General features: G+C 38.7%; 1 protein-coding gene across 5 annotated transcripts in view; it reads right to left on the bottom strand.

Annotated features, from left to right (window-relative positions):
- DENND5A (DENN domain containing 5A) overlaps positions 1-25,134 on the bottom strand; it is a 115,627-nt gene that overhangs the window by 47,545 nt on the left and 42,948 nt on the right. For all 5 annotated transcript variants that reach the window (XM_027073179.2, XM_027073180.2, XM_027073181.2 and 2 more), the window contains 2 exons: positions 18,100-18,287; positions 6,749-7,066 (listed from right to left, as the gene is read on the bottom strand). In XM_027073179.2, the coding sequence (XP_026928980.1) occupies positions 6,749-7,066; positions 18,100-18,287 (506 nt within the window). The remainder of the gene's footprint in view (positions 1-6,748; positions 7,067-18,099; positions 18,288-25,134) is intronic.

The raw sequence follows: 25,134 nt of genomic DNA, 5'->3' as shown, positions 1-25,134 counted from the left end.
CTCCACTGGCCAAAACCAGTACCCAAATGAATTAAAACCCTACCATTTCCTAAGGAAGTTGGCTATAAAGACTGTGTGTTGGAACCTTACTAAGATCATAATGGATTTCTATCTGTGCTGCTTTCCATCAATGTCCTCTATCAACTACTACTTAAATTACAAAATTGGGGAATTCCCCCTTGTAAAACTTTTCCAGTGTTTTCCATGGGTTACAAAATGGTGGTTTCTTGGCCTTCTCAGCAAGGCAAACTTGGTCCAAACGCCAGGCACCCATCTGTAGCCTAGGATGCAATGTGCAAGCAGGGGGATGCTAGCATCCCTCCTTCAGGAGCCCTTAATCGACTGATTGGTGGTCATAGTGGTTTCGTTCGAGGGACACTTGGGGTTGCTTTGACACCAGGAACCTCTGACATATCCTGCGCATGGGATACCACCCAGGAGTCAGGGGGATTCTCAGGGGTAATGGACCTTCTTTCTACTTTCTCTCTACTTTTCTGTCTAGGAACAGGGGAGCTTCTCCTCAGTCCCCAAGGACTCTCTCTTGGGATGCCTTTTAACCCAATAGAAATAATTTGGTTTGCAAAATGTAGAAAAGAACTGATCTCCTATAACACTGCATGGCCTTAGTAAACAGGGCAAATGGATGGAGGTACCCTAGGTCCAGGCCTTCATGGCTCTACCCGGACCCAAGAGCCTCTTGCACAATGTGTTTGGTCAGTAACCAGGCCAGTAAACTCCCTCCTGATATACTGGATGATAATTGTCTAAACGGGCCTCCTCCTGATAGTACCCAGGTTGCTGGAGGAAACACAGGCCATCCCTGACAAAGGGGATGCTCTTTCTCTTTTTATTTTTAATTGTTTTAATGTTTATTTATTTTTGAGAGAGAGACAGAGACAGAGACAGAGTACAAGCAGGGAGGGACAGAGAGAGAGTGAAACACAGAATCCAAGGCAGGTTCCAGGCTCCAAGCTGTCAGTATACAGCTGAACGCAAGGCTTGAACCCACGAACCGTGAGATCATGACCTGAGCCAAAGTCAGACTCTTAACTGACTAACCCACCCAGGCGCCCTGGGATGCTCTTTCTCTTAAGTGGACACATATGAAACAACTCAGCGTTTATTTAAACTAATTTAAGTGTGCTGGTTTAATTAAGATAGACATGTCTTCAGAGTTATCAGCATTAAATATGAAACTTGTATTCTACCAAGGTTTACTAAAGGTCAAATAAGCTCATGTTATCTCTGTTGCAATTTGTTAGCAAAAAGATGACTTAAAATGATGGTTAATTTTGTCTGTTTCAAAGTTTTCATGGGTAATTGTTAAGAGCTTTCAAAGTCTTTGGTAACCTGAAACTTTGAAGTTTTGCTTGCACAATAAACGAGATTAAATTCATTGGACATCTAGGTCTTTTCCAAATAGGATAGAGTGCTAAAACTTTGATTACTGAACATAGGTTTGTGCTTTTAACTCCTTATTGCAGAGAAACTAAGGCTATTTGGGTCTATTGGAAAACATGCTTTGTGCTTAACTGGTTCATGAATTTGCCCTCTAAAGAACTCTGGTGTAACGGTTTATGATTGGTTACTAAGTTTTCATTGGAGACTAAGGTTTCCAAGAGTTAAAATTCTGCTAAATGTACTTAAGACTGATGGAAATAAGAAAAGCAACTCCATATGTAGGAAAGTAGGAGATAATATAAGAAATATATAAGGAATGGAAATATATTTTTTGTTGAAGGTAAAAGAAAATAATTTTGTCCTAAATGAGATTGGTTGGAGAGAAATGGCTTGGGACAAAATCTGAAGGCAAAGGAAAGCTGTAGAAGGTTCATGAAGGAAAATCTTGAAAAGGAATTTATGTGTAGTCAGGATGGTCTAAGGTTGAGATTAATATAGTTTAAAAGTACACTGGGGGGCACCCTAGTGGCTCAATCAGTTGAGCGTCCAACTTCAGCTCAGGTCATAGTCTCACAGTTCATGGGTTTGAGCCCCGAGTTGGGCTCAGTGTTGACAGCTCAGAGCCTGGAGCCTGCTTCGGATTCATTCTGTCTCTCTCTCTCTCTCTCTCTCTCTCTCTCTCTGTCCCTTCCCCTACTCATGCTCTGTCTCTCTCTCAAAAATAAACATTAAAAAAAAATAAAAATTTTTTAAAAATTTAAACAGTACACTGGTATAAGGTTGAAATTCTGTTTTTCTCTCTTTTCAAAAGACAAAGTTTTCTTAGATTGTTGATCTGCTCTCATTAAGAAAATGTAAACAAAGGTTACATTAGGTGATATTACGTTTCATCTTTATCAGGTCTTTGATTACTTAAAATTGCTCAATATTAAAGGAGCTAGGTTTTGCTAACAACTGTATAATACTACCTATTTGCCTTTAGGATTTCTTATTGCCAGCTTGGGTAAAGAAATAAGATTTGTAATGATCTGTAATCCTATTTAGGATGTGCTTTATAACTTTCTAAATTTTAACAAACTTCCCAGGATTTAAAGGGTAAATGAAGTCTTTTTGACCAATTAGGACTTTTTATTTTATATGCTAAGTTACTTGGAAAAGCATTGTCAAATAATGGTTAACCTTAGGTTGTATTGCATGTGTAAATGCTATAACTGCTCAAATATATATGAAATTCCTAAAGTTTTAATGCTTTATCACTTGATATTCTGATTATTGAAATGTGTTACAGAAATAACCGAATTTCCTTGTCAACTGCATCATAATGAACTCTCATCAGATCTTTAACAATGTCCATTTCTGATATTTTGTCACTTATAATTGTTCTTATTCTCTCACAAAACTATTTCATCTTCAAGGAGATTCATAAAAGGGACTTTTAGGACAAATATTTGACATCTTTAAGATTAATACTAACATGGGTAAGAACTTCCAGAACTAAAAAACTGCATTCAAACTGAACAAGAATTAGGAACATGGGACTAAATAAACTAAAGAAGATTACAGTTTTTGTGACTCGTTCGAAATATTGCTGGTTCTCTAATGTTTGCTCTTCCAGATTAAGTAAACTTCCTCTTGAGATATGTATAACATACAGAGATGTCATAAAGTATTCATTTGTAAACTGAAGCATTTATCTTTTCTCTCTACCTAAACCCTCTGAAATTTAAAAACTCTCAGTATTCTTTCTTTCATGGCAATTACAATTGTTTGCATAAGTTCAATAGGAATCTGTTCATCTTGTAACAGGACACCACTGGAAATACTGGTTATTTTACCAAGGCTTTAACTAGAATGTCCTATTTGAATGACATGCATAGACTCAGATATGACCCTAAAGCTTTAAGGAACCAAGGTTGAACTTATGAAACAGAACGATAAAGCCCCTTGAAAATGTTGGCCTGTCACCTTGTTTACAGAGTTCCCAACAGCCTTACCACGTGAGTAAAGAATGTCACTTCCTGGCATGTGCAGGAACCTCAGGATATCTTGGGGACCTTGTGAAGAGGAATTCTCCCAAATCTACAGGTATTGCAGGCATGTCTGATGGCAAGTACTTCACTTGGCTCCTGGCCTAGAGAGGCAACTAAAAGTTCAATCTGGAGATTTCTTATAAAAAGGCTCCAGCAAAACAAACTTTAAAAGATCCTTATGATCAATTGCTATTCTTGCTGAGTTTATGTAAATAATTAGGCCAAGTTTGTTAAAACTGAACTTGTACTACAAACAAACTAAGTCTTGATTTGGTTGTTTCTGGAAATGAAGGTTTTTTGAGAGAAAAACGATGTTTCAAAAACGCACCGTTATGGATGTTAAATTCTAGTTCTGATGGTCTTTAAATGTTTGTTGTTTGCCTAAACTAGACAACTTGAGGTAAAATTCAGAAAAACTGTCACAATAGCACAGGTATAGACAATCTCCTTGCTTGTCATTCTGTGAGAAAAAAGACCCCACGGACATATTTAAACAACTGGAAAATGGGATGGATTCCCTCAACAACTACATATAAAAAGACTTTTCTCACTGTAAACCTATCAATAGATAAAGACTATAGTATTTTACTAAATTATTCACTTGAGGCCAGGTTAATTCATAAATCTCTAAATATTGCAAAACATATCCTTTCCAAACCCGATCTGACAGTTACTAGAAACCCACCCCATCTAAATCCAAAAGACCTGGTTTAGTTAAAGGATTAAAAGTCTAATACAGCAGGGGGCTTAACTCCAAAATGAAAAGGCCCCTATTGGGTCATATTATATACTCCCAATGCAGTAAAATTAGAGAGGCATTCTTCATAGGTTTCCATATCTAAATAAAATCTATACCCCCTTTACAGGGAATCAATAAGGAAACTAATGTGCCTTCTTATTCCTGCGAACCTGTGGAAAAGCTCAAATTTCTCTTATGATGGTTGTACCTTTCTTTTGCATTCTCCTTTCCCCAATTTCTACTAACAATTCCTTCTTACAATGAGCCGTTCAAAAGGATCACCACAGACATGTGAGTTACAAACCAGAAAGACCAATTGGATTCCTGCTGCCTGTTCCCACTCCCATCTGAGGATGGTTCAAGTCTCACATCTAAAAATCTCACTGGCAGCACTGGCAGACACAGGGTTTGTAATGTGCTCTAACCATTAACCTGTATTTTTCTTGTTTCTATAAAAGTACATCTTATTAATTACCTAACTGCTTACTAAACAAGAGTCTATAGGATGGCTGTTTACCACCTACTACACAGTTAAAGCCTTAAATGACTCTCAAAATAACATTATATTAAATACTAAAATAACTCAAATGCCTAAAACAGTTCTACAAAACAGAATGGCATTTAGATGTTTTAATTGCTGCACAAGGTAGAACTTATACTTTTATAAAAACAAAATGCTGGGGTGCTGGGTGGCTCAGTCAGTTAAGCATCCGACTTCGGCTCAGGTCATGATCTCACAGTTCGTGAGTTCAAGCCCCACATCGGGCTCTGTGCTGACAGCTCAGAGCCTGAAGCTTGCTTCTGATTCTGTGTCTCCCTCTCTCTCTGCCCCTCCCCTACTCGCATTCTGTCTCTCTCAAAAATGAATAAACATTAAAAAAATTAAAAACAAAACAAAATGCTGTGTATACATTCCAAATTACCACAAAAATATTTCTGGATTTCTAACTGACATGAATACTCAAATTGGTGCTTTAAACATCCTTCTCTTTCCTTTAATGATTGGTTAAACTCTTGGACTGGATGATTTCTGTCAGCTACCAAAGGACTTTCATTTGGGCCAATCTTTCTAGTTATTCTAATTATGTTTTGCTATTTTCTCCCATGCCTCTCTGCCTGGTGCCAAGACTCCATCACTGCAATAACTTCAAGCTAACAGATGATCCTTTCTACTCAAGGAGGTTCATACATGTTGCCCACGTTGGATTCAGCTGCCTCTATGTTTTTGTAACCCTCCCTACATGTTCCCCAAGTGACCAATATTGACCCATACAGGTAGGGACAACTCTACGCCCCTACTCAATAGGACGAAGCTACAGAAGATGAGGCCTTCCACCTTCAGCAACCTTAAAGATGTAATGGTCAAAATTGTTCAGGGGGGATATGATGACAGAGTGTCAGGCAAGCTGAGGGCAAAATACAGGCTGGTACCACCACCACCGCCCCCCTCCCCCGCCAAGGTGGAATATGTGTGATATTCCTCAGACACTCCTGGCTACCCAAGAACAAAGGAAAGGGTTTTAAGTGCTTGCCATGGTAATGTGGGAAATTAAGGCAAATGAAAAATTAAATTCCCTTACTGCCTACAGCCCATTGACAAGTCCTTGAGACTGGCATAGTGACCTCCCTCTAAGAACTCAGCTGCCTCAAGGATGACACTCTGCTAGGGTGTAAAAGACAACCTTGGCTTAATATTATCCCAATCTCAAGGATCCTGTAAGTCTACTTACTTTATCTCAACTGCCCCAAGATATATGCCAGCAATCATACTCCAAGCTTCTGACCCCTCAATATACATCTGAAGGGTCTCATGACTGAGGTTTTATTAAATGGTAACAAATGGTATTTCCCTCACAACAGCTAGGCCCTCAAGTTCCTGGAAACCTTGCTTCCAAAATTCCTTGGAGACTTACTCTATCCCTGACCCCCTTCCAACCTGATGATACATAATGAGTTACCCATCATGACCCCAGTGCAGCTCTTCCTGCCCACAAGTCCTGTCCCTGTGTTTTAATAAAATCACCATTTTGCACCAATGATGCCTTCAAGAATTCTTTCTTGGTTGTCAGCTCCAGACCCCATGAACCCCCCATCACCCTCAAAACTTCATCAAGAGGACCAGGATCTAGCCTCAGCGAAGCCACTTACCAGGCATTTAATCTTGGGCCACTCAGGCTCTCTAAGCCTTGGTTTCTTGAGCTATAAAGGAGTTAACAATATCTGCCCTGTATGCTATAGGTTGCCATGAAATTCACAGGGCAATGGATTTTAAAGAGGTCTGAACACAAAGATTACCACTGTCATCCCTCCAAGTCACTCTGCTGTCGTGTTCACAAAGAATGACAGTAGGCTCTCCTTGATGTCCAGGTGAGAAGCTACCCAAATTTAGATCTATATAGCATTTACTAAGATAATATATGCAAGAGCTAAATCCAGTCTCCCACACAAGAGCATTCTTTCACTGCTCGAAAATAAGCCTTGCCCTGAACTAGGTGCTTTCTCATCTCACACTTTATTTCAGCAGGACAGCCCCCTAGCACAGACCAAGCCTGTCACAAACTCATATACAGCATCTTACCTTTTCCAGACTCACACCAGTCCTCTTAACCAAGGCTTGCAGCCGGGCAATAGTTTCATTCTCCTTGAGGAGCTCGTAGGAATGCAAAGGGGAGCCTGCGATGTTCCCATTCCTCTTGTCAGAGACAAGCTCAGAGGCCCGAAGCCTCTTCAGCTTGGAGGCACTCTCACTGCAATGAAGATTTCCTTCAGGGGGAATGCCAAATGCCATGAGAATCTCAGAGACTTCCTGGACAAACTCCAATTTGTTGGGAAACTGAGGCAGGTCCTCTGGCAGCTCAATGAAGTGGTTGTCAATGTCCACAAAGCAGAGGTTAGCCTGGCAGTCAAAACAGGATGAGTGTGAACAACTCCAGAGCATTAAGAAGAAGCTTTAGAAAGGATAATGAACAGGAGAGGGAAGAGGAAATATTTGAAATAGGCATATATGAGATATGATATAAAGAAGGTGGGGCTCAGGAAGGAAATAGACCTAGGTTCCAATCTTCCCCTGCCACTTTCTAGGGAAAGTTACTTAATCTTCTGATTCTGTCTCCTCAGTTATGAATGTTATAAAGAGATAAAAACACTTATCTTAGAGAGGGGTAGGGATTCTGTGATGACACAGATGTTGAGCATCTAGTGCAAAATCCACACATACAGTAAATGCTCATAAAATGTTTGATGAATTCATGAATTCTTATAATAGTAAAAAGAACACCAGGAATGAGTCAAAAAGTCTAGGTTCCATATCTCACTCCATCACTATCTCCCTTTATGACCCTGAGCATAACATCATCCTTTTCTGAGCCTTAGTCCTAATTTGTAAGATTTGGTGGCTGCTCTTACTGATTTCTGTGATTCCTTCTGGTTTTAAGGTTGCTTTTGAGAGGACCTACAGAGACAGCACTCATACACTGCTAGTGAGGTAGGTAATCTAGATTAACATAGAACAGTTTGGTAATATCCATCTATCCTCATTTTATAGACAAAACTGACATAAAGAGGTTAAGTAACTTGTTCAAAGTCACACAGCTAGTAAGTAGCAGAACTGAGATCCAAACTCCTCTAGCCTGACTTCAGACATACACTCAAGCTCTTAACCATCCACCCTTCTCCTTAGAAGTCTTACGCATTTCTTATTCAATTTAACTTAAATATATTATAGTTCCTATTCCCGTTGGAATTTCTTTGTAGCAATACATTAGAAAAGGCTTTTTAAAAAATATTTGTCTCGGGATGCCTGGTGGGTTCAGTTGGTTGAGCGTCTGACTTCAGCTTAGGTCATGATCTTGCGGTTCCTGAGTTTGAGCCCCCCATCAGGCTCTCTGCTGTTAGCACAGAGCCCATTTTGAATTCTTTGTCCCCCTCTCCCTGCCCTTCACCTGCTGGTGCTCTCACACACTCTCTCTCTCAGAAATAAACGTTAAAAATATATATATATTTATCTTATAACCATGAACCTGTCTAGCTAACCAAGACAACTATTATTTCCTCCATTGCAGTGTTTAAATGCTTAAGAGTATTTCTGTTTTGTTCATAACAGAAATGATAATATTACCTATACCATAAATTTGAGGATTATGAGACAATAAATGTTGAGATTTATAGCTAGGCTCAAAGTACATAACAAATGCCAATTAACATTGTTATTATCACTGTGGAATAACTTCAATCAATGGATATCATAACAATATTACTAGGTAGGAAAATTCCATATTGAAAAGATGCTAATAATGGCCCTACTTATTTGTAAGTTTAATGTAATTTTTTTCAAAATCCCAGATTTTTGTTTTAAAAGGAGTGTCTGATGAACTGATTCTGAATTTTGCCTGAAAAAATAAAACAGCCAAGAAAATTTTAAGAAAACACTTGCCTTACTGGATTCTAATATAAACATAAAACAGTAATCTGTTGGAAAAAGAGAATCTTGGGGTACCTGGGTGGCTCAGTCAGTTAAGCGTCTGACTTCGGCTCAGGTCATGATCTCACAGTTTGTGAGTTCGAGCCCCGCGTCGGGTCCTGTGCTGACAGCTCAGAGCCTGGAGCCTGCTTCAGACTCTGTTTCCCTCTTTCTTTCTGCCCCTTCCCCACTCATGTTCTGTCTCTCTCCAAAATAAATAAACATTAAAAAAAAAAAGGAGAATCTTGAACAGACCCATTTATTGTGGATGGATTGTTGAATAAATGTTTCGGGGACAATGGCTGTACATTTAGAAATGTTAAAATAGAATACCATACTCAAAAATAAATTTAAGACTGAAGCTTTAAATATAAAAAACAGGGGCGCCTATGTGGCTCAGTTGGTTAAGCGTCCAACTTTGACCCAGGTCTTGCTCTCACAGTTTGTTTGAACCCTGTGTCAGGCTCTGTGCTGAGAGCTCAGAGCCTGGAGCCTGCTTCAGATTCTGTGTCTCCCTCTCTCTCTGCCCCTTTCCCACTCACGTTCTCTCTCTCTCAAAAATAAACATTTAAAAATAATTTTTAAAAAAAATCTACCTTATTTTCTTAAAAAGAGTATCTTTTAGAGATACAAACTAAATATATTTCAATAACATAATAATGCTGTGTGAGATCTGTTTCAAAATAATCAAGTAAGGTGAGTAGGGAGGAGGAGGGTAGAGAAAGAAAAGTGGCCATGAGTTGATGATTATCATAAAACAATGGATGCTAGTCCCTTTACTCTTACACGTGTTCAACATTTTCCATTAAAAAAGTTTTTGAAAAGTTAAATAAATCCACAAGGCGCGCCTGGGTGGCTTAGTCGGTTGAGTGTCCGACTTCGGCTCAGGTCATGATCTCGCAGTCCGTGAGTTTGGGCCCCACGTTGGGCTCTGTGCTGACAGCTCAGAGCCTGGAGCCTGCTTTAAATTCTGGGTCTCCCTCTCTCTCTGCCCCTCCCCCACTCATGCTCTGTCTCTGTGTCTCTCTCTCTCTCTCTCTCTCTGTCAAAAATAAATAAACATTAAAAAAAATTAAATAAACCCACAAAAGCATTAAAAGAAACTATAAAAAGTTACTATTCTATCTTAAGGTGGAATGGGCTTTCTAAACTTTATATAGAGCTAAAAACCATAAAGGTAAATACTGCCATAAGAAAATTAAAAGATAAGCAATCTAGGAAACAGTAATTGTTATGTATAACATGTAAAAGGTTAATAGCCAAAGAAATCATTAAGATAAAAATAAATTCACCCAACTGAAAAGTAGAAATTGGTTATGGAAGGCAAACACAGAAGAACTTTCTTTCACCTGATTAACATCAAATATATGAAAAGATGTTCAATTTTGCTAATAATCTAAGAAATAAAAACAAAATACTTTTCATCTACTGTGCTAACAAAGATTTACAAGATTTATAATGTCCAATGCCAGCCAAATAATAGGAAAACAAACATCTCAAACACTGTTATTAGGAACGTAAACTGGTGGCACCTGGGTGGCTCAATGAGTGAAGCATCCAACTTCGGCTCAGGTCATGATCTCGCAGTTCTTGAGTTCGAGCCCCACATCAGGCTCTGTGCTGACAGCTCAAGAGCCTGGAGCCTGCTTTGGATTCTGTGTCTCCCTCTCTCTCTCTGCCCCTGCCCTGCTCTCATTCTGTCTCTCTCTCAAAAATAAACATTAAAAAAACTTAAAAAACAAACCAAAAAAAAAGGAATGTAAACGGAAAACTTTCTGAGGACAATCTTAAAGACATTCTTTTCCTGCCCAATCCAAGAACTAGAACATTACCAGATACTTTATCTATCTAATCCTCCCCAATACCATCCCCAACCTATACATTCCCATTCCCCACGTAACCACTATCCAGAATTCTCTATTACCTTTTTGGCTTTTGTTTTATAATTTATATATGCCTTTAAGTTTTTGCTTATTTTTTAAATTTATGAAAAGATTACCACTCCTTAAGGAATGTTATGGTACTACTTTTCTTCACTCAACAGGAGGCTACTAAAATTCAGCCATTTTGTTGTATGTAGCTATGTTATTCATTTTCACTCTTATATAATATTCCACGCTATGTGGATATAACACAATTTATCAATTTTCCCAATGAAGGGCATTTAAGTTCTTTCCTGTTTACTGCTTTGACATTTTTACACGTTTTCTTGGACACGGATGCAAGATCTTCTCTTGGGTGTACCCTAGGAATGGAACTGCTGTGTGGTAAGCTATGCAAATGTTCAACTTTATAAGATAAGGCCTAGCTGTGTCCAAAGTGGTTATAACAGTTTATATTTTTACCAGCAATCTAAAGTGATCCTATTGATCCAAATCCTTCCAAAACTTGGTATCATCATATTTCCTAATTTTGCCACTGATTTGGGTGCATTTAATTTACACTTCTCTGGTTGCTAGTGAAAAAATGTGTATTTTTTGTGCAATACCTGTTCATGTCTTTAGCCCATTTTTCTACTAGGTTGCTTATTATTTTACTGGTTTGTACAAGTTCTTTACAATCTCCTAATGCTGACTTTTGTAGGTTATATATGTTACACATATCTTCCAGTTTTTATCATATCTTTTTAAGATGTCTTTCTCTTAATTTAAAAAATCAAATTTATCAATCTTTTTTTAATTTTTAATTTTTTATTTTTTGAGAGAGAGAGAGCGGGAGAGAGGGGAAGAAGTGGGGCGGGGGGGGGGGGAGAGAATCTCAAGCAGGGTCCACACTCAATGCAGAACCCAGTGACGGGCGCAATCTCACAACCCTTGGATCATGACCTGAGCTGAAATCAAGAGTCAGACACTCAACCAACTGAGCCACCTAGGCTCCCTTCAATCTTTTATTTTATGGATAGTGCTTTCTGTATCTTGTTTATAAAGTCCCTACTCAGAGGTTAGAAATACATTTATTAATATTATCTTTAGAAGATTTTAAACTTTTGCTTGTGACATTTATCACTTCTTAATCCATCTCAAGTTGATTTTTGTTACAGTGGAATGTGGGGATCCTTTTTTATTTTTTCTCCTTATGGACAAGCAATTTTTCCAGCTCCATTATTAAATAGTCCCTCCTTCAGGATGGCACCTCTATGTTATATCAAAGCGCCGATCCATTGATCCTTCTATTTTTCCCCATACCAATAAGTCTTGCATCCTAAAAGAAGAGGCAGGAGGGTAACATAAGTCTAGCTAAATACAACTATTCCACAAGCTCTCAATCTATTAAAACTGCATGTTTTAACATGTCCATGCATAAACATCTGCTGGGTGCATGAAACTATTCAATTTACCAATCTATAATCAAAAAGGAGAACTTTTGGGGTCCTTGAGTGGCTCAGTCAGTAAACGTCCAGACTCTTGGTTTCGACTCAGGTCATATCTCACAGTTAATGGATTCAAGCCTCATGTCTGGCTCCACACTAAAGCAGAGCCTGCTTGTGATTTTCCCTCCCTCTCTCAGCCCCTCCCCGCCTTGCTCTTTCTCTCTCTCAAAATAAATAAAGTTAAAAAAGAGAGAGGGAGAACTTTCTCTTATCTAAGATACAAAGATTAAAAGAAGAATCACTTTAAAATTCACTTTTTGTAATTCCTCCACTGAATAACAAGTTTGAGCCCTGCTTAGAAAAAGGGCCAGTAAGTGTTTAACACCTAAAAGTTGGCTTTTTGTTTTTCCTGTTAAGATTTTAAAATTATAGGGGTGACTGGGTGACTCAGTAGACTAAGCGTCTACTTCGGCTCAGGTCAGGATCTTGTGGTTTACCAGTTTGAGTCCCGTGTTGGGCTCTGTGCTGACAGCTCAGAGCCTGGAGCCTGCTTCACATTCCTTGCCTCCCTCTCTATCTGCCCCTCCCCGACACATGCTCTGTCTCTCTCTCTCAAAAAAAAATAACAAAACATTTTTTTAAAAAAGATTTATTTAAAATTATAAATGCTTTCACATCAAGCCATTAAAAAAGATAGTAAAACAATTAAATCTAGTCATGAAGATCACCTGCCTCATAAGCCCTGTCAGAATAAAGCTCTGTAACCCACCACAGGCAAACAATGCAATCATTTACCCCACTGGTTCTCCTCTTTTTATAGAAAAAAAGCATTTTGTCCAATTGGAAACACAGAAGCATCTAAAAATAACTGCATCCACTCAACAATGCTTGGTTGGCTTTTCTCCCACTGATGTGAGCCAAATACAGAATGTCTGTAAAGAATTTTATGAACTCCACATGCTATGTCCCTATATTATAGATACACTCCTGGTAGGAGGTAGCTAGAGGGGAGAATACAACTCAGGCACACTTTAGAGATGGGCTAGATTAGATAGGCACCTCTGAGTAGACACCAGTATAGCCATTCTTTGCAGTGTTGGGCTGAAGAAGGTAGGAATGAAAAGGTAAAGTGAAATAGGACGTCATTCAAATACTAAACTCATACATAGCCTCACACTGTTTCCTCACAGCACACTGAGGACTCTGGCAAACAGAAGTAATTTGCAAACCTACCTCAAACTCCTCATGCACCCCTTTCCTCAGCTAAGAGGACAAGTCCTACAAAACAGCTTGAGGGACAAGAAGCCTAAAAGAGGCACTGAACCCACATGATCAGTTTTCCTCAGTTAATTAACCTCCTGTGTTGTTTGGAAGAAGCCATGAGAAGACTTAGCTGCTCTGGGTAATAACCACATGGATCCCCCAAATCCCAGAAAGTCTCCCAAATCTTTTCCTGCAGGAGGTCACAATGCCCCTTCCCACCCTGAGTTCCCAACACCAAATCACAGCCAGCCTCACCTCTAGTCTATTCCCATGTTATTCACTGAGGGGGAGGAGCTCAACACACACACATTATTGGGAAAAAAGCTATTGAAGGAGTGTCCTGAGAAAGGAGAAAAACCATCAGGAAAGACAGAAAGACCCAAGACATAAAGAAGTTAACACACACACACCCTTTATTCTAATATCCTCTGCCTGCTTCCCCTGACATATGGACAACATGACTCCTTCCTGGACTCACACAATAGCACCCAAAAGAGAAGCACAGGACAAAGAATGCCTCACAAAGGCAGCTCAGCACTTTCCCTTGCTCAGGGACAACTGAACTCATGTGTTGGTATAAAAAGAAACAAAGGGTTTTTTCACAGACTTCTGATGCCCCAAGATGAGGCAGCGACTGATGAATTCTGATTTAGGGATCCAGGAAATGTACAGTCTCCATCCCTCTGGAGAAAGTCCCTTTTATAAATCAAGCTTGCTCCACTACCCTGATGATGCACCCTTGCACAGGCCCATTAGTTCTGCCTCAAAGTCCCTCCAGTAGTGTAAAGATACCTCAGGATGTCCACCAAAATGTTAAAAGTAGTTATCTCTGGGTGAAAAAATTCGAAGTAATTTTTACTTTATTCTTTTTTTAAAAGGAAGGTTTTTTCAGTGTTTATTTAGAGAGAGGGAGGGAGAGTAAGCTCACAAGTGTGAGCAGGGGAGGGGCAGAGAAAGAAGAGGAGAGAGAAATAATTCAAAGCAGGCTCCATGATCAGCAGGGATCTCATGACCACCAAAATCACAACCTAAGCCAATATCAAGAGTTGGATGCCTAACCGACTGAGCCACCCAATAAAGCCACCCTTTATTCTTCATAGGGGCACTGTTAGAATTTTTTACTATAAACATATCATTCAGGGTGCCTGGGTGGCTAAGTCGATTAAGCATCTAACTTCGGCTCAGGTCATGATCTCACAGTTCGTGAGTCTGAGCCCCACATCAGGCTCTGTGCTGACAGCTCAGAGCCTGGAGCCTGCTTCCGGTTCTGTGTCTCCCTCTCTCTGCCTCTCCCCTGTTCACACTCTCTCTCAAAAATAAACACTAAAAACATTTTTTTTTTAATATATCATTTATGGGGCACCTGGCTGTCTCAGTCCATAGAGCACGTGACTCTTAATCTCCAACTTTATAAGTCTGAGTCCCATGTTGGGTGTATGGACTACCTAAAAATAAAATCTTAAAAAAAAAACAAAAACAAAAACCCACCATATATCATTTGTGAGACATCCCCAAGTTGTCTTACTACAACCGTGTATCATTTGTGAGACATCCCAAAGTTGTCTTTCAGAGATATTATTTATTAGTCTTCATTCATTATGTATACCTTTCATGGTGCTTTACTCCATGAGAAAGTCAGTTCTCCCCAACTTAAAGTTCCCCATGGGGAACTATCCAGGCTCAGATATTCTAGAGGTTATCTGCTAAAAATCAAGGTAAATATCCAGCTATCAAACACCCCACACAAATATGTCACCCTCAGAGGGCCAGTCTGGATGAAGTGGGACTCTGAAATCCTAGAACTACTTATTAAGTATGCACAGGTATTCCACATGCCTCCCCTTCCCAAGCAGACCACAAGGAAAGGCAAAGGATGTAGCAATGATGGGGAATACTGCAAAAGTGGAAGCAGCAGCAACATCAGAACAGAGTGAACTTTTGGGTTTCTCAAACAACACTTGGTTTCTCAGTCTCACCGAATCCCCCAGTTAAGAAAATTGCTGGGCTCCTAGCAGCCTCTTCATATACCCATATACATGAGGCACCCAAAAAATGATGCTGAGGGATCCCACAGGGAACAGAACTTGCCCCAAACATATGTCAAGTTGATGCCAAAGATAAAAATAAAACTGAGAAAAGTGGCTTCTTGCCTAGAGTCTACTCATTAGACTGGTAGGTAGCACACCTCTTTAGGTTTCCCACCTTCTACCATTTTTTGTTCTTATTCTTATTTTGCCTTTACAAAATTATAATTAGGTTTACTATGAAGAGGTGTCAATTTAAATTATGCCTTTGTTTAAACCATCAAGAAGGAGCACCTGGGTGGCTCAGTTAAGCATCCTAACCAACTCTCAATTTCAGCTCAGGTCATGATCTCATGGTTCAGGGGTTCAAGCCCCACACTGGGCTCTCTGTTAACAGTGCAGAGCCTGCTCAGGTTTCTCTCTCTCTCTCTCTGTCTCTCTCTCTCTCTCTCTCTGCCTCTCCCCTACTGGAGAGCATGCTCTCTCTCTCAAAATAAATAAATAAACTTAAAAAAATAAAACAAAGCAAACAGAAACTTCCCAATCTCCAATCTTTGATAACTATTCTTCATGTGTATTTACCAGTAAAACAGACAAACATACATAAAAACCTAATACCCCAACTCAATGATTTTCTCTATCATTTAGATCTTTTCTTCCTTAATCAATCTTGTCCTACTCCAAACAACACAAAGCTCTATAAAACCAAAGAAGCAAAGGGGGTGGAAACAGAAGAAGCTACGAGGAAGACATTTTGATTGTAAAACCAAAGGAGAGAGAAAAAAAAGAGATGCATTTGACTATAATTTAAATATTACAGGTGTGATCTAATTATCAGGGTTTCATCAAGGATGCTGCCCACACATGCCCAACGACATGAATGAAGCTCAGAAACAAGTCCGTGCGACTGTTCTCTTCTTTGGAGGTCTCCTTACTAATACTAATATTACTCAATTATGCAAAAATCTCCCTCCAAAAACATTTTGATGAAGTGAGGAAATAAAGCCATGTTAACACCAGTGTATGTATCCTCCAAAGTCTTGTTCCCAGGCCTTTCTAATGACTGAGAAATTCAGTGTACGAAAGCCCTTTCCCCAAGTAGTTTCATACCAGCCACAAAATGACATAAAAAGGTAGACCAGTTCTATGGATAATTCCAGAAAAATAAGGGGCACCTGGGTGGCTCAGTCAGTTGAGCATCCGACTTCAGCTCAGGTCATGATCTCACAGTTTGTGAGTTCGAGCCCCACGTCGGGCTCTGTGCTTGACAGCTCAAAGCCTGCTTCAGATTCTGTGGCTCTCTCTCTCTCGCTCTCTCTGCCCCTCCTCTGCTCACATACACACACTCTCTCTTACATTAAAAAAAGAAAAATAAATTAAAAAAATAAAACAATCTTATTTTAATCATGCTTTAAATATATTTTGAATAAAGTAGAAAATAAACAAGTAAATACATATTTTTAATTAATTCTTTGGTATTTGAAACAATAGGAAAGAGGAGGAGACCATCCTCATAGAAAGAGAGGAAAAGCATTCTCTCAAGGTCTTCCTTATCTTGAAAGGAAAGTTTTCAAAGCTGGTTCAGCACCACAAGAATCACTATGATCAGGTCAACTATTACATATAAACTTGGCCTATAAAAGAAACTCACTGATTTATTAATACTTGGTGTAATGAAGTAATTATGAAATTATATTATGTGGGATTTCCTTAAAATAATAAAGGAATGAGAAGTATAGAATTAAAATGCAATTTAGGGGCACCTGGGTGGCTCAGTCGAGTGGCTGACTCATGATTTGGGCTCAGGTCACGATCCTGGCGTCATGGGATCAAGCCACACTCAGCATGGAGCCTGCTTAAGATTCTTTCTTTCTTTCTTTCTTTCTTTCTTTCTTTCTTTCTTTCTCTCTCTCTCTCTCTCTCTCTCTCTCTCCCTGCCCTTCTCCCCACTCAAGCTCTGTCTCTCTCTAAAATAAAAAATTTCTTAAATATAATTTAATATGTATAACTGCTGAAGCTAGGTGTTAAGAACACAAGAATTCATTATGCATTGTGTATATTTAAAAGTTTTACATAATAAAATGATTTTCTAATAAATGTCTTGAAAAGTATGTAAAATACTGGCTTGAAAAACTACATATGGAGTGCCTGGGTGGCCTGGTCGGTTAAACATCCGATTCTTGATTTTGGCTCAGGTCATGATCTCACAGTTTGTGAGATGGAGCCCTATGTCAGGCTCTGTGCCAACAGCATGGAGCCTGCTTAGGATTCTCTTTCTCCCTCTCGCTCTGCCCCTCCCCCACTGGTGCACACGTGCACTCTCTCTCAAAATAAAAATAAACTTAGGGGCACCTGGGTGGCTCAGACGGTTGAGCGGCCGACTTCGGCTCAGGTCATGATCTCATGATCCGTGAGTTCAAGCCCCGCGTCAGGCTCTGTGCTGACAGCTCAGAGCCTGGAGCCTGTTTCAGATTCTGTGTCTCCCTCTCTCTGACCCTCCCCCGTTCATGCTCTGTCTCTCTCTGTCTCAAAAATAAATAAACGTTAAAAAAAAAAAATTTTTTTTAAATAAATAAATAAACTTAAAAAAAAAAAGAAAAACTGCAAATGAAAAAGGCAATTCACGATAGTATAAACACAGGGATTACAATGTATGTATGCCATATAATAAAGATGACAAGTGTTTCTGGAACAACATAAACTAAGCTAAATGTTCATCATTTTTACTTATTTCCTGGAAAGTAATTTATGTTCCTCAAAATAAAATAAAATAAACTTGGAGACACCACCCTGGGCTCATCCCAAAGCCATCCTCCCTCCAATCCTGGATTGGGACCAAAGGCACCAGCACTCAAGCTCCGCATTCCTCTTACCTCTTGAGGCAGCTCCAGCTTTGACCGGTCATCCAAGCCATTGGAATGCAAGCCCATCAGGTATGGAACAGGAGCATCTAAAAAATGTAGGAGAGAAGCCGGGAGAATAGGGACATAGACATGCTGCCACTGGAAAGGAAACATGAGAGCTGTAATTGTCTCCGCCACAGTCATCAGTCTCTGGTAATCTAGGTAAAAACAAAAAACAAAAAACAAAAAACAAACCAGTCAAAAACAAAGCACCTGCTTGCCAAATAACAAGTTAAAAACTTCAATACAATTTCACATTTAGAAACAGTCAGGATAAACTTCAGCAAGGGTATGCTCAGAGTGTGATTCCCTTGTGGGTACCCAGAAAGACAACCCAGAGACCTCAGTGGACCACAAGCTGAAATTTAACCCTCACATACAGGTTCTCGCAAGTGATAAAATTTAGTGTGGAAATACAGTAGAAATCCTAAATACCACCTTGCTCCAAATACTAAACCAGAATGTTAAGTAGATTCTCTTAAGTAGAAAGGGGTTGGGGAACTGGAACAACAAAAAAAAAAGGGTCTTCATTCAGCATGGAAGCCAAAACAGGCTCTTTTACCACTCAGATATGTCTGCATCCTATAAGGAACTAATGTGAGCTCTGCCTTCAAGATCAAGACCAAAGAACCACACAGCATGCAGCAGCTGGTTTTCTACACTAGCCAAGTCTGTCTTTCACCTGGAACTTTTCCTCAATGGGAACAGCACAAATATGTTATTTTAACAGATCAATGAAAAGCTTCCCGAGGATATGAAAGACTCAAAACATTGACTTTCAGGCCTCAAAACTCTTAACTCTAGGTCAGGGATCTTAGTTTGGGAGGGAAGGCTTGTGTTCAAAGTTTTGCTTTCCTTTAGAACACAATTTCTGGACGTGTTTTACAAAACAATAAGTAATAAATACACTGGCAAAGCCAATAAAATGGACCAGTTACAAGTGAAATTTTAAAAATTATTTTTCACAGGGGCACCTGGGAGGCTCAGTCAGTTGGGCAGCCAACTTCGGCCCAGGTCATGATCCTGCGCTTCATTGGTTAGAGCCCCGCATTGGGCTCTGTGCTGACAGCTCGGAGTCTGCTTTGGATTCTGTGTCTCCCTCTCTCTCTGCCCTTCCCCCACTCGCACTCTGTCCCTATTTCTCTCAAAAATAAACAAACATTAAAAAAACGTTTTTTTAAATTACTCTTCACAAATGGTAAAACGGTTTCAGGCATTTAAGGACAAAGCAGGAACCTAAATTTTAAAATCATATGAGTAATATCCTTTGGAATGGTTGATTTCAAATGAGCTTTCATTAGGGTTAAAGTGGTTTCATATACTAAAAACCCACCCCATCATTTAAACAAATCACAGCTTGGTTCATAAGAGTTGTCAGTAACAAAAAGCTTTCCAAAAATGAGGAAGGTTGAGTAAAAATGAACAAAAGCTGATATGTACCAACTATGTAGAAGTTCAGTAAAGTACCCTACATTTGCTCACTAATAAAGCTTTGAAAACTGCCTATCACCTTACTCTCAGCTAAGCAAAAAAGAACATGACCTACAAATAGTCTTTTAACTAGTAATGCAAATAAATAGAGATTAATGACTAAAATTTCATTATCTTGAACATTTTAAAGGTACTACAGGAAAATGCCTCATATGCTTCTTTGGGGAAACTAAGGCACTTGACAAATGAGTGATATAACCAATCAGTGCATAAAAGTAAACTCAGAGATTTGATCATCAATTAAAAAAAAAAAACAGTTTAGCAGAAGGACAAAAGAACATGAGCTTCTCATATTCACTAAAGATCAGGGCAAACTAATAAGAGTTCAAGGAGAGAGTCTGTCTCATTTTTCATTGTGCCCACACAAAGCATGGTCATTCCTGTATTAAAAACTATTTAGTAAAACGGTGCCTAAGTGATTTAGTCGGTTAAGCATCCGACTTCGGCTCAGGTCATGATCTCACAGTTTGTGAGTTCAAGCCCCAGGCCAGGCTCTGTGCTAACAGCTCAGAGCCTGGAGACTGCTTCAAATTCTGTCTCCCTCGCTCTCTGCCCCTCCCCCACTTATGTTCTGTATCTCAAAAATAAATATTGAAAAAAAATTTTTCTAATATTTAGTAAATAAACTTTTTTTAAAAAAACTACTTTGTGAAGATTCCCCACCTCATTCAAGCAACAACAAAAACATTTCCCAAATTAAAAAAAAAGCAATCTTTGAAGAATTAAATTAGGTTTTATATAAATAATTTCAGAAAAAGTATTTAGTCCCACATGAAAGTAAACAAAAACTGAGTAACAAAATTTACACCATTGCAAGCTCTATCCTCAGTCTCTTCTTCACCTGATACCCCAAATCCATGGGACACCATACAACTTATTATTTTATCTTTCTGCTGAAATTCTTCTGCTCAATGACTACTCCAACAATCATTATTTTTTTAATGTTTATTTATCTTTGAGAGAAAGAACGTGAGCAGGAGAGGTGAAGTGAGAGAGGGGGATAGAGGATCCAAAGCAGGCTCCACCCTGTCAGCACAGAGCCCAATGTGGGGCTAGAACCCACAAACCACGAGACTGCAACCTGAGCCAAAGTCAGACTCAGCTCAACCAACTGAGACACCCAGGCGCCCCAATAATCGTTATTAAGACAAATTCTCATGATTCTCCAGATGAGACTTCAATTCCTATATTCTTCTACATGTGAATGTCTGTAAATAATCTACTCAAGAGCAACAATCTTGAGAATCTCAGACATCCTAAGAATTTATTTTAAAATTCAAAATTAAGATGAATCAAAAGAATGTAAAAGCGTGGGAGAAAACCTTCAAGTGGTATTTAAAGCTGGTTTAGTCTTACTACTATGTCTGAACACTGGCTCTCAAACACGTATTCTGAATAAATATTCACTGAAATATCCCACCCCCATTTTCAGTGTGTATACACACACACACACACACACACACACACACACACACACACTTCTGAATCTTAGGGGGTGGGGGTCAGAGGTACCAGAGGTCTTTTTAATCATGAGAAAACCAAACAACTTCCTCCTTCCTTTACCCAAAGTCAGTAAAGCAGGTGTTTTATGTGGCTGGCATTTCTGGCATGTCTGCTCAGGGACAGTAACATCTCACAGAAGGCCAACAGACAGTCTAAGTAAAGGAGTCCCAAAAATGCCTCTGTCATGAGACTTCCTGGCACTGGACTACTATGTATGGTTCCTAGCTGCAGGTCTGGGAACATCTGCTCTACAACCATAACACAGAGCATGCTAGAGTCTGAAGAAAGAGGCCTTCTCTGCTCCATCAAAGCAAGTTTTTCAGTATCACAGAAATCTAGTTCTGGTTTTTCCCTACTCTTCAGGATAAATGTAATCTAGCATCTAAAACTCAGACCACTTATTTTTGTAAAAGTGGATAACTTTATTTGCTTCAGATTGAAATCTCTGAAGAATTCCTTGTGATGCACTTGAAATTATGGGATTCTTAGAAACAAAACACTTTTTGAGGTCAGACATAATCTCCTCTCAAGACTAAGCTGCTTTCCATCTATGTGGCTTAACTTTATTGATACTAGAAACGTGGAATTGTATGGCCTTTCTGGTCTATGTGAGTTCTGAATTTCTTTTTCTCTCTATATTTATATTTTTAAAAAGCAACATCCCACCTGAAGGATGGCCTAGCAAACAATACCTCAGGGTTCCAGTAATCTGTGGTACCCACACTAGGATGCTGACCTCCAAGAGCTGTATGCAATAGCAAAAACCCGTTTGTGTACACAACACAAATGATCAAATCAGCACTTCCTTTGCCATTGCCTGTGTCTGTGCTCATCATTCCAAGAAGGCAAAACCAATAAATAGGATGCAGCTGAAGGTCATGTGCATCCAAACCATTTCAAACAATCAAATCAACTGGAAACACTTCAGCTCTAGACAACTGTGTTCTCTTATGGCTCCCCTAACATTAACTGAGCAATTACTTTTAACAAAAAGAGGTAATAATGCAAAGCATAGTGGGATTACAATGACCACTGCTTCGTGGTGAGGAAGGAGGGAGGAATCTGCTTGTCTTTATGACTTGTCTCTGTGCAGAGAAAGATAATAGCCTTGGGAACACTCTACAGATAAGTCCACTCCTAAACAATCTACAGGGCAAGTCCTGCACATTAGAAACCGAATCATAAACTGCCCTTGCATACTCACACTTCTGTGAAAACTGTATGAACAAGGATGTTTCTTGTGTATTCTTTGTTCTTAGGAAATAAACTAATCTCTATGTCCAATATCTCCAAGATCCATTATTAAAGAAAGTGCAAAACAATGATTAGCATGCTCCCATTTGTGTTGTTTCTAAAAAGCATATATGCATGATTATGTCTGGAAGGAAAGAGACAGTGGTAATCTCTCTAAAGGATAACCAGGGGTACACTTCATTATATAACCTTTAGCAATGTGTTAAAATTCCTATCACATAACTGAAAGGCTTTTTTCTAAGTTTTAATATACCATATTTAAAACATATACATATGTATATTAAATTTTAGCATCAATTTTTAATATACCATACATGTATCATAATGTATACGAATACTTTAAAGAACATTACAATTAATACATATGTACTCAACACTTAACATAAAAATAGTTAATTGCTTAAAAAAATCTGGGGGGGTGGAAGACACTAAGAAATTAAGAAGTCACTTCATAGAAATAGAATTCTAGGTGAAAAAGGGAAATTTTCAATGTTCTTTGCCTTGTTTGCCCATACATTATTTATTTGTTTTTTAAAAACTATTATTTATGGGGCACCTGGGTGGCTCAGTTGGTTAAACATATGATTCTTAATCTTGGCTCAGGTCATGATCTCAGTTTGTGAGATCGAACCCCGTGTCAGGCTCTGCGCTGGTGGCGCGGAGCCTGCTTGGGATTCTCTCTCTCTCTCTCTCTCTCTCTCTCTCTGCCCCTCCGCCGCTCTTTCTCACACACACACACACACGCACTCTCTCTGTCTCTCTAAATAAATAAATAAATAAACAAACAAACAAACAAACAAACAGACAGACATTTTTAAAAAATTATTATTTTCACTAGGGATATACAAGAAACTTGATCTCTTGCTAGCACCAGTGGGAGAGAGGAAAGGAGAGTTCATTGTATTCCCTTTGGAATTGTTTTGATTGTATGCCTTAAGCAGCATGCATTACTTTTGCAATAAAAACTAATGTATGCTTATCAAAAATCAGTTACATTTGTTACAAGACTTATCTGCGCTAGTTCAACTAGCGCACATAACATATCTGTGTACACAGATAAATTATATAATTTAACCAAATATTATGTAAATAAATAGTGAAATAAGGACAAAAAAAGAATTTTCTCTGAAAACAAAATTAAATGCTTTAAAAAGACTGAATAATGCAAAGTGGCTAAAAAATACTATAATTGAATTAGGCATATCATGAGGCAATTAAGCGCAAAAAACTAGGGAAAACTACAAAAATCTACAGGTAGTCTCCATTCCAGTTCTTTTGTAAAGTTCATTAAGTTCTCACTCCCCTTTAAAAAAAATGTATCTGGAAAACCTAGTTAATGAATTATAGGTGTGGTTTATGCAAGAAAAACAGTGCAGACATTAGATTAGTGGACCCATAATCCAAGGAAATAGCTAGACCCTTCATCAAAAGACTAGTGACTATACAATCATGTTTTACACTAAAATACAATGTTTAATGGATATATGTATCATTTTTAGGATTCTCAGACTGAAATGACTTTTCCAATTATCCAATCTACTACCCTACTAACTCAGATAAAAAAACTGCTCTATGTACAATTTTGCACCAACCAGTGAATAATATGCTATTAAAGGGGCACCTGGGTAGCTCAGTCAGTTAAGTGTCCAACTCTTGATTTTGGCTCAGGTCATGATCTTGCAGTTCGTGACATCAAGCTCCACGTCAGGCTTGGCAATGACAGCAGCATGGAGCCTGCTTGGGATTCGCTTTCCCCCTCTGTGTCTTCCCCTCCCCAGCTTGTGCTGTCTCCCTTTCTCTCAAAATAAATAAATAAACATTTAAATATTTTTTAAAAATAAGTTATTTTAAAAAGCTATACATGGACCAAAGAACAAATATCCAGGAGTAGGTAAAATGATCTGTACAAGTTAAAAATTCCTAAAAATGTCACTTCAGTCACCCAGTGGATTATATTTTGAGATTCTTACAATTTTGCCTGCATTCTTTTTCCTTAAGTAATGCTTATTTTCTATTCAGAAGGCAGGACAAGCAGTGGTCAAAACTAACTGAGTGGTGATGACATGTTTTTGGAAGTCCAGAGTGATTTTCATCTACCTAAGGCCTTTGAATCATAAATAAAAACTATTTCAAGAAATCCAACCTGAATTGTTTAAAGTACTCTATTAATACAGAACATAACCTACAGCCAATAGAAGGCCACTGCATTTTATGGTCAGCCATGCTCAACAATGTCCAGGAATTTTTTGGAAAAAGCTTTTTTCTTGACCTTACTGTAAACATGACTTTGGATCCTGAATTCCATTTGATTCTATACACAAATCTTCTCAACTGCCTTCAAACCTCTTTAAAATTCTTATTATGGATACAATAACCCATATTCTTGGAAAATAAGAAGAAACTCTGATGGAAAAATGTCACCTATCATATTTCTGGTTTTAATCCTCCTTTTTCCACCTCTATAACATTCGCACTTCATTACAGGTATCTACGCTACTGAATAAAATAAAAATCCAGGGCACCTGGGTGGTTCACTCAGTCAGTTAAGCATCCGACTTCAGCTCAGGTCATGATCTCGAGCTTTGTGCATTCAAGCCTCACATCAGGCTCTGTGCTGACAGTTCAGAGCCTGGAGCCTGCTTCAAATTCTCCGTCTCTCTCTCTGCCCCTCCCCTGCTTGTACTCTGTCTCTCTCAAAAATAAGTAAATAAACATTAAATATATATATATATATATATATGTAAAATAAGATAAAAT

The sequence above is a fragment of the Acinonyx jubatus genome, chromosome D1 (genome assembly GCF_027475565.1).
Source record: "Acinonyx jubatus isolate Ajub_Pintada_27869175 chromosome D1, VMU_Ajub_asm_v1.0, whole genome shotgun sequence".
NCBI lineage: Eukaryota > Metazoa > Chordata > Mammalia > Carnivora > Felidae > Acinonyx > Acinonyx jubatus.
This window is presented reverse-complemented; position numbering and strand designations above follow the sequence as displayed.